Raw genomic sequence first — 10,560 nt, forward strand, 5'->3', positions numbered from 1 at the left:
GCGGAAAACAACACGGCTACGGCAATCTCCGCCCGCGCGGCGCACGCCGGGAGTTGTGGTCTCCATCGCGCGCCCCTGCGCCCTTCTCCTCGGCCCTCCCGCTCCGCGCACTCCAATTCCCATCAGCCCCCCGAATGCTTCCCGCGGCGCCTGCGCGCGAGGGAAGCCCACGTTCGGGGAAGTGGGAGGAGCTGGATCGTGGGGGGGGGGAGCGGGGGGCGGGGACGCCGTGGTCTATTGGTCGCTCGTTTTGCGATTGCCCCTCTGGATTGGTAGAGAGGGGACGGTCGGCTCCACCCGCTTCTCGCGTCGTGGAATCTGCGCAGGCGCGCGGTGGGAAAATCTTCAGTCTCCGGGATGGAGGGACAAGACGGTGGTGGTTCTGTGTCCAACGTGGAGCTCTGTAACTTGGCTTACGCGGGGCAGCTGGAGGAGCTCAAGGAGCGGCTGGTCGCCAACCGGAGCCTGGCAACACGCGCCGATCAGGTTGGCAAGCGGGAGAGAACGTGGCCGGTCTTGATGGCCTTGACATCTTGACATCTCAAACCATGGTTTATTGGATCCTGGCTTGTCTAACAGCCAAGCCCTATCTAACAAGCTCTATGAGCTTGTTTTGCACGGCTTAAATATGGCTTCCCAATCACAGACTTGGTCCAGTGCATTAAGCCCGGATCAGGCATTGTGGCTTAACAGGGTCTGGTTTGAGAGAGGTTTTGTATTGTGGCTTATTCAGCAAACCAGGTTTTTTTTTTTATCAATATGTACAAATAATAGAGTGGAGACCCCACTTAGAGTGGATTAAGGAATTAAGACCAAAACCTTTATTGTACCACATAACTTCGATGCAATCGGTAGTGGTATGGTATATTAGATATCCAATTATGAATAAGAATGTCCAATTACACTCAATATTGGCATCCTAAATTGTAACCAATATTGCTAAAATACAGGTAGTCCTTGACTTACAACAGTTCATTTAGTGACTGTTCAAAATTACAACAGCACTGAAAACAGTGCCTTACCACTTTTTCACACAACCATTGGAGCATCCTCATGTCACATGATCAAGCTCAGATGCTTGGCAACTGACTCATATTTACGACAGCTGCTGCGTCCCAGGGTCAGGTATGCACCTTTTGAGACCTTCGGCTAAGTAAAATCAATGGGGATGCCAAATTCACTTAACAACAGTGTTACTATATTTATCTATTTATTGAATTTATATTACATTTTACCCACCTCAAGAAGGATGGAAGGCTGAGTCAACCTGGAGCTGCTCAGAATTGAACTGCTGGAATGAGTAGTGAGTTAGCCTGCACTACTGCATTCTAACCATTGCGCCAGTTTGGCTCTTCAATACTTTTAAAAGAGCAGCAACTTCATTGTAAAGTGTGGCTTTGAAAGGAGTGATCTATAGAGGGAAAACTTCCTCAAGGCTAGGTGACTCCCAAATATAAGATGCAGCACCAGAATTCTCAATAAGGCCCATGCAGTTTGGGGAATTCTGGGAACTGAAGTTCTCTTATTTGGAGGGGTTTTAAGTAGGAAAAGCTGTTTTGAAGGATGAAGTGGTCTCTTCATGGCACCATCCTCTTCCCCTGCTGTATCCGTTGACTTTGTGTCTGTAAACAAAAAGATTGTTGACATAATCTTGTCTTCTCCATTCAGGACAACAGGACAGCTCTACACTGGGCCTGTTCAGCGGGTCATTCAGATATTGCTGACTTTTTGATAAGTCTGGGAGTGCCTATTAATGACAAGGATGATGTAAGTATCACCATTTATCTATATTTTCTATTTACAAACTGTTAACTTGAGGACTGCCTGTATCTTCTCGAGAAGAGTTCTTCCTTCAAGCCCCAACTGCTCAGGGATCGATCTACTCCACACTTCCCCCAATCGCTCTTCTGAAAGATCAGTTTTGAATCCGCTTTCTCTCTGGGAATTAGATGATAGCTGTCAGGAGCCACCACTTGTCTCCCCCCAGTTTTCTCTCCCCACAAGGGAAGGTCTCAGGGTAAATGCCTCGTAATTGTCCCAATCTTCTCCCCCCATATCTGGCCCTAAAGGTAAAGGTTTCCCCTCTCCAGTCATGTCTGACTCTAGCGGGCGCTCCTCATCTCTGTTTCTTAACCAAGGCAACCAGCGTTGTCCAAAGACGCTTCCGTGGTCAGGTGTCCAGCACAGAACAACTGTTACCTTCCCACTGAAGTGGGACTATTTACCTCCTCGCATTTGCATGCTTTTGAACTGCTAGGCGGGCAGGAGCTGGAGCAAGGAACAGGAGCTCGCTCCGTAGTGCAGCGCTCGGGTCTCAAACCCAGGCTGTCAGCTTATCAACTGACAAGCTCAGTGTGTTTAACCACTGAACCGTTGCGTGCCCCTCTGCCCCTAAATAATTAAAATGTCTATGAACCGCTTGATTTGCATTCTTACATTCCAGAAGGCAAGCGAGCAAAAGCCGCCAGCCAAGGGCCTGCTCCTCTAGCGCCATCCCTGCAGAGAGGACATTTGAAATCTGTTGTGATTATGTCTGTGGAGATTCTCAGTCATCCAGGTCACGGCTGTCCAAAAGGTGCTGTTTCAGGAAGCAACTGGACCTTCTTGGTTTTCTTTGAAGACATTTCACTTCTCATCCCAGAAGCTTCCTCAGCTCTGACTGGATGGTGGGGAATGGAAGGATTTATCCAGTCTTTTTTTTTTTTTCTTTCTTTCTCCAGGCTGGCTGGACCCCTTTGCATATTGCCGCGTCGGCTGGCCGGGATGAAATTGTGAAAGCTCTCCTTCAGAAAGGCGCGGAGGTGAACGCCACCAATCAGAACGGCTGCACCCCGCTGCATTACGCCGCGTCGAAGAATAAGCAGGAGGTTAGATTTTTGAGGGATCCTTGGTGCTCTCGGAGCTTGGTTTGTCTTCTTGCAGGCGATTCGTGACCAAACTAGAAAACATCAGCAGTGCTAGCCTTCATAGTCTTTTCCAAGGGAAGGTGCATCAGTGCATCCCAGGATAATGTTGCAGGATCCAATCGGAGTCGATCAGGTTTTGTCTTCCGAGCTTTCGGACCAGTGGCGGTAGGCTACCGTTTCGGGCTGGTTCAGCCGAACTGGTAGTAAAAAAAAAAAAACAGCTTCCGACGATCAGCTAAGAAGAGAAAGAAGAACAAAGCGCAGGATTGGCCCTTCCACCCGCCCCTGTGCTTTTCCTTCTCCTCTGAGATGATTGGCGCTGCAGGCCTCAGCTGGTGTATGGAAAGCTGCACGCGTGTATCAGGTGCGCGTGCAATCACTGAAACGGTAGTGGAACAGGTAGGATCCCACTATTGTTTCAGACTCAGGCTGGAGCCCCTCTTCGGGGAACTTCTCTCTCTAGCAGAGGCTGTTCTGTTTGAGGTATTCATGTGGTGCCTGTTGCATGTGGACTTTTAGATGTTGCTTGGGTTGTTGATGGCTGTCTATTAAATCGTTGGCTGTTGTTCCCTTGTACTGTCAATCCCTCACCATGTAAGTACTTGATAATCTGGGAGTAAACCAGCACTTCTGTTGACTGACAAGGGGGCCTGTTTCCCAAGTTTCAATCGCTTCCCTGGCTGTTTTTGTGCCTCCTTGTCCAACAAGCTTAGTAGCTGCAAAATTGAATGTATGTCCTTATTCATTGCACTGTGAGTACTACCAATGAGTACAAGGAGCTGAGAAGTCAGTCTTCGACTTACAACAGGCAGTTACAACAGGACCAAGAGACAGCAAAGTGTTCTGACCTAGGCTTCCCCAAAAAGCACTAAGCAGACTTTTTGTCCCAGCAAAACCCCTTTTATTAAATGAAGGTGAGTTCCTTGCATTCACATTCAGCCAAAGTCTTTCCAGGGTGCACAGACCTTATCTAGCTTGGAGAGCTGCCAAGTAAATATTTTCAAACGCAGTGCTGACAAGGAAGGGCTCAGCACAGAGTCTCCGAGATGCACAGACAGATCTTCACACGGCTGCAACGAACGAACAGTTTCTTGCAAAAGCCCCCTCCCCTTTTGCTCCTCCTCTTTTAATCCCTATAGGAGGGGCCATTCACCATCCACCTGTGGCCTTACTCCCACGTTGACCGCATGCGCAGGCTGGGAACCAGCTCCAGCTACTCCCCTGCCTCACTGCTGTCCGACTCTGAAGGCAGCTGATAACTGCCAGCCTGCCCTGGCCCCATCTCTGCCTCTGATGCAGAGCCTTCTTCCGAGTCTTAGCCTCCAGGACTGGCCCAGATTCCTCCCCAACCTCCTCATTGTTGTGGTTCGACGGAAACTGGTGCAGATGGCAGTGGAATCAGACAGGGAGGAAGAAAGGGGACCAACCAGGGAGTCTGGAGAGGACTCCGACGAGGGTCCTGTGTCCGATGCAGAAATGGGGCCAGGACCATCTGGGAGTAGGGTGCTGCCTTTGGAGCCTCCAGAGTCTGGCAGCAGCAAGGCAGAGGAACAAAGGGAGCCTGTTCTCAGTGCACGCATGCGCAGAGCTGCTAGAAGGTGAGAGCAGCTGAAACAAAAGGGACAACTCGGGAGTAAGGCTGGAAGGTGATTGCCCCCCCCCCCAATAATGGATAAAAGTCAGGCCTCAATGACAAAACCTTTGCAGGAAGCAACGTAGTTTGATAGATTTTGAGTCCTTGTAGCTCTGTGTAACTGGTTGTCTTTTTTCTTATATTTAGGTTGGTTTCTTTTATAGTTAATTGGATACTTCTGTTTTTTTGGCAGCATTCCACAGAACTGGAAGGTGTGTGCTTATCTTGGGGGACTGTTTAAGATTAGTTCTGGCAAACAATTCCCAGCACTGCAATAAAACAGGTTTTGCTTTTAAAACAAGTTTGGGGTTAATGACGATTGATGAAGCCTGGGTCAGAACACTGTCACTGTCTGACTCTGCTGCCGGCGCCATCAGCCGCCGGCCGGCCGGCCCCAACAAGTTCTCTCCTCGTCTGATCGTTCCCTTGTGACCTTGATCGTCTCTTCTCCTTTCCATAGGTTAGATTTTGCATTGTGGCTTGGTTCTTTTTCCCTACGTCTCGAAAGCAAACGGTTCGCACACCTTTTTTCTCCTCTCACCCACAGATTGCACTGATGCTGCTGGAGAACAAAGCTAACCCAGATGCGAAGGATCACTTAGCGTCCACCCCGTTACACAGAGCAGCCTCCAAAGGGAACCTGAAAATGATGCAGATCCTTCTGAACCACAAAGCGTCAGTCAACTTACAGGACTCGGAAGGAAACACGCCTCTGTAAGGATGGGAGGGTCCCCTTTCCTTGGTTTCAGGGCGGGGGCAGATTATCCAACCATAAGGTAGTCCTCCATTTACAGCCATCCGTTTAGTGACACGTCAACGTTACAGTGGCACTGAAAACAGTGACTTATGACCGTTTTGCACACTTATGACCATTGTAACATCTCCCCCCCCCCATGATCACATGATCATAATTCGGACACGTGACCAAATTTTGCGATCTTCTGTTGAGCCAATTCAACAGGGAAGCCGGATTCATTTAACAAACGAATTTCTAACTTAACCAACTGCAGTGATTCACTTCACATCTCTGGCAAGACAGGTCATCAAATGGCAAAACTCACGTAGCAAATGTCTCGCTTAACAACTGAAATTTTGGGCTCAGTTGTGGCTGTAATTCGAGGACTACCTATATCAGTGGTGGCTAACCTTTTGGGGCTCCAAAAATTGTGCATGCTCTCATGCAAGCGCCCAGAAGGCAATGCATGCTCCCTGCACGGTGCACGCGCGATCCCCGCCCCACCCCCTGCCTCCCCCTTACCTGTCCTGTGCCTATACCACCTGATTTTCTGCCCATTCAAGCCTTTTTCAGCCTCCCAGAGGCTCGCCAGAAGCCCCTGCAGCCTTTGGAGGCCAGAAAATGGGCCCATTTCATCACTTCCGGTATTTCCGGAAATACAGAAAGTGACGAAACTTCTCCTGAGCCTCTGGGAGGCCGAAAAAGGCCTCAAATGGGCCAGAAATCAGCTGGGAGGGGCGCGCATACGCAGTGCAGGTAAGTTTGCCTGGGGCTCGTGTGACTGCACAAATGGCTCTGCGTGCCACCTGTGGCATGCATGCCATAGGTTCACCATGACGGACCTACATTGTAAACTTGCAGAACTAACCCAGGTCCACGGATTCATTCCAGAAATTGTTAATTTGGTCCTGATTTGTTTACGCATCTGAACAAAAATTATATATACTAACTCTATTCACCCAAGCTGTATCTCTCTATTAATTGGTTATATTAATTAAACAAATAGTTCCCAGCCTGCTTTGGGGGAATCTCTGCTGGTCAGCAAAGTCAGCAAACCATGTGACTCACTTAGCAGCTGCAGCAATGCGTTTAACCACTGTGGCAAGAAAGGTCTTAAAATCGAGCAAAACTCACTTAACTCCTGTCTTGCTTAGCAATGAAATTTTTTTATGGTCATAAGTCAAGGACCACCTGTATTGTGAGAGACAGAGCCTCACAGAATTTTGACAGCAGAGTCTTAAGAATCTGTACCATCAATCTGCTTACATGAGACAACCTTGCTTAATTAGCAAACTTATTAAATCTGTTCTGATATATAGTCCTTACCTGGTGGTTATACTAAACTAAATTTACCCAGATGGAACTAGCTGTAGATTAAAACTAAATCCATAATTTGCACTGCAATCTGCTAAAGCTACTTAAATTGCTTCCAGCATTTGACCTGTTAGAATTCCACTAAGCTTCCTTTGATCTTAGATTAATGTGATGCCTGAACTGACAACGTTAACCCTTAGATGTAATGCTAAAATGTTACGGCAGGTGTGGCTATAATTCAGGTCTGCCTTTGAAGCAACAAAGACTAAATATTTAGGCCATTAGAGAATCAAACTGTAACTTTGGGAAAACTTCATTTTCCATGGGGTCAGTACATTTTTTTACATCATCTCAAGAGAGCACAATATCTATTCAAAATGTCCTAATTCTCCTTAGATGGTCAAATTAAGTTGCTCTATTTAATGTTTTTTGATAGTTTACCAATAAAAACGAAGTCCTCACTTCAAATAGCAAAAAATACAGTTCCTCCTACCTGGAAAATACTATTCTTGAGCGTTGAATGCAATATCACAGAGTCCCTCTGTGAGGAAGATGAGCAGTTTCTAATATGATCAATAAAACAAAATAAAACGCAAAAAAATAAAATAGGTCATACAGAATCCAAAGTAGCTCTTTCGGCCAAACAAATCCAGCAGATACATTTGGTCGTATTTTTTATATGCCATCGAGAACAGGGGTCTCCAACCTTGATAACTTAAGCCCGGTGAGCTTCCACTCCCAGAATTCCCCAGCCAGCTTTGCTTGAAGCCCGCGAGGCTTAAAAGTTGCCGCGGTTGGAGACCCCTGATCCAGAGTGACTTGATAGTGAGACAGGCAGCATATAAATTTAACCAATCGATTGGCAAGCCTTCAGCTTCTGCAGAATTCTTGCTCCGGCATGGTTATTAAAGCTGTGGGGAAAAAAAGAAACATGTAACGAGGGGCTTTTGCTGAAACGGAGCCTGCAAAAGGAATTAATTCTCGGTTTTCTTGACAGCCACTTAGCATGCGATGAAGAGCGGGTGGATGAAGCGAAGCTCCTGGTGGCCCACGGGGCCAGCCTCTACATCGAGAACAAAGAAGAAAAAACCCCTTTGAAGGTTGCAAAAGGAGGGCTGGCATCCATCCTCAGAAGGCTGGTTGAGGGGTAGCTGCTCTGTGAGAGCACCCTAAATTCCATTCTCCATATTCATAAAGAGAGGTGTTTTGTTTTTCTTTTTTTAATCAATCCTAAGTGCTACAACTTGACCTTTTTTAAAAAAACAAATAAATTTTATTTTACACTTTTAAAAACAAATTTATTATTATTTTTTATTTTATTTATTTATTTATTTTGTCAAGTGCTTACAATATAGTAGAAGTAAGAATAAAACATAAGTTTAAATACCTGAAATAGGTACTAATAATTGGGGACAACAGGACAGGGACAGTAGGCACGATTGTGCGCTTATGCACACACACCCCTTACAGACTTCTTAGGAATGGGGTGAGGTCAACAGAGGTTAGTTTGAGGGGAAAGGAGTGGGGGTTTGAGCAGGTGACAACAGAGTCAGGTAGTGAGTTCCAGACATTGACCACTCTGTTGCTGAAATCGTACTTCGCGCAATCGAGTTTGGAGTGGTTTACCTTTAGTTTATATCTGTTGTGTGCTCTTGTGGTTAAAGCTGAAATATTCATTAACTGGTAAGACATTGTAACATATAATTTTATGTACTATGCTTAAGTCTAATCTTAGCCGGCGTTGTTCAAGGATGTCTAAGCCTAGAATCTCAAGTCTGGTGGTGTAGGGCATTCTGTTGCAAACAGAGGAATGTAGTACTCTTTTGGTAAAATACTTCTGAACTCACTCAATTGTATTTATGTCTGATATACAGTGCGGATTCCAGACAACCGAGCTGGTATTGGGCTAACAAATCATATATACAATTTTTGCAGTAGGTTGTGGCATTGACTTTTCCATATTCATTTACATACATGCATGCATGCATACATACATACACATCATTTACATTTTATATTTTACATTATCTTTTGTTCCTGTTACCTAACCAAACATACCATTTCTCCCAGACCGTATAGTATTCTTTTTCTTCCTTCTCTTGCAATTCCATTGTAAGTTTATTCATTTCTGCACAATCCATAATTTCTTTTATAATCACATTATCTGTGGGACTACTCTCTAATTTCCAAGTTTCAGGCATACGTTATTCTAGCTGCTGTCAATATATGTATCATTATATATTCAATGTCTTTCTTGTATTCACTTCTGATTATCCCTAATAAGAACATTTCAGGCTTAAGTTCTATTTTTAAACCTGTTATTTCTTGCAGCCAAATCCTTATTTTATTCCAAAATTTATTTGCTGCTTTCACATATGAAAGAAGGTGCCTGGTTTCTTTTTACATTTCCAACATACCGGGTTCAAATTTGGGTACATTTTGGCCAATCTCGCTGGTCCTAGGTGCCAACGATAGAACATTTTGTAGAGATTTTCTTTATAGGGGGCTGCCATTGTTAATTTATAGTTTTTCATCCAAAGTTTTTCCCAATCTTCTAATTGTATGTTAAATCCGAAGTTTTTCATCCAAGCAATCATTGTTTGTTTCACTGCCTCCTCTTCTCTTGAATTTTTATTGCATTGTGGCTGCTTTCTACTTTCCCATGTCTTCAGGGACCCTTCTCCAAAAGTCTCCTTGTGTTAACAAAACTTATTAATGTTTTTTGCCAAATTTTGTTGTCCTGTTGGAGAGCAGTTTCAAGATAACTCTTTCTGTCTGCTTTCATCTAGAAAAGAAATCCGATCCCTCGTCCTGCAAGAAGAGGTAAATAGAAGGAAGGCCGTTACCTGTAAAAGCGGTCCACGTATTCAAGAGTTCCCCAACCTTTCCGGCTTTGCAGCCCGGTGGGGGTGGGGGTGAGGTGGGGGAAAGAGGGGATGGTTCCTCAGAGCAGCAGGGAAGCATGGGGGCAGCTCCATTTGGGCAAGAGGCAGACGCACACGCCTGCCACTCGTGGACATGGAGCACATGCGTGCTGCTCGTGCGCCACTTCTGCGCCCCGGTTCTGAACGGCAAGGGTTGGGGACCCCTGCTTTATTCCATAAGCTCATTTTCTGTGTATTAAGTCAAAAGTCAAAATCTGTTTTTTCACAGGTGATGGCTCAGAAATTGAGCAAGCCTGGTCAGAATTCAAGGCTGCAGAATCTCTTCCCCTCCAAAGGTGGCTGAACTACAATTCCCAGCAGCCAACTGCAAGCAGTAGAGGATTCTGGGATTGTACATCTGGAGAGCCACTGGTTGCAGCTGCTTCCCTGGATTATTATTGTTATTTTTTGCTGTAATATTTTTGGAATCTTTTTGCAAATATCTTTGGCTTCAGCCTTTTACCTCCTGGATGCAATAAGTGATTGGAGCGGAGCATTATGGATAGAAAGCCCTGATAGATTTAAACTTAGTTCGGGAAGGCTGCAGGTAACACAAATTGTTCCTTGTGAATAAATGCTAATGTAGTTGTCATTGTGAAACTTCTTGGATTTACTTGTCGGGACCTTATGTGGCTAATTTCTGGTTTCAGCAAACTGCTTATTAAAATAATTACTGTTCAAGATCATTTTTAAGTATTCTTGAAGCCTTAAAATATTAAATAATGTTTATTAATGGTGGTGATGTTATCCATTCAGTTGTGTCTGACTGTTGATGATTCTATGAAGCACATCTTCCGATTTTGCACTACTTCTTTTGAGTTTAAAGGTTGAATCATGGCAACTGAACCAAACTTTGCTAATTTTTGTTAAACTAATTTTGCTCTGATTGATGAAGTTGCTTGAATGAGCAACGAATCAGATCAACAAAGTTTGGCCCAGTTGCCACGATTCAAACTTTAGTCACCTTTGACCTGGATGGTAGAGTCTTCATTGACCTACTTCTTTGAGTTGTTTTATGCTCTGGCCAGTGTCAGCTTAATGGTATTC

The 10,560-nt window shown here is 45.2% G+C and overlaps 1 protein-coding gene across 2 annotated transcripts; it reads left to right on the forward strand.

Annotated features, from left to right (window-relative positions):
- The first annotated feature begins 312 nt into the window (after positions 1-312).
- Positions 313-10,102, forward strand: PSMD10 (proteasome 26S subunit, non-ATPase 10). 2 transcript variants are annotated; one of them, XR_015745049.1, is made up of 7 exons: positions 313-486; positions 1,669-1,767; positions 2,721-2,867; positions 5,087-5,253; positions 7,587-7,790; positions 9,379-9,412; positions 9,743-10,102. XR_015745049.1 is itself a non-coding variant. In XM_087940916.1 (7 exons), the coding sequence occupies exons 1-5, from the start codon at positions 358-360 to the stop codon at positions 7,738-7,740; spliced, it is 696 nt and encodes a 231-aa protein (XP_087797042.1). In that variant the 5' UTR covers positions 315-357; the 3' UTR covers positions 7,741-7,747; positions 9,379-9,412; positions 9,743-10,102. The 2 variants fall into 2 exon arrangements, 1 of the variants encoding a protein (XP_087797042.1); XM_087940916.1 differs by having other exon boundaries at positions 315-486; positions 7,587-7,747.
- The last annotated feature ends 458 nt before the right edge of the window (positions 10,103-10,560 follow it).

Source organism: Pseudonaja textilis, chromosome 12, assembly GCF_049901715.1.
Source record: "Pseudonaja textilis isolate UNSWEBS1 chromosome 12, rPseTex1.2, whole genome shotgun sequence".
NCBI lineage: Eukaryota > Metazoa > Chordata > Lepidosauria > Squamata > Elapidae > Pseudonaja > Pseudonaja textilis.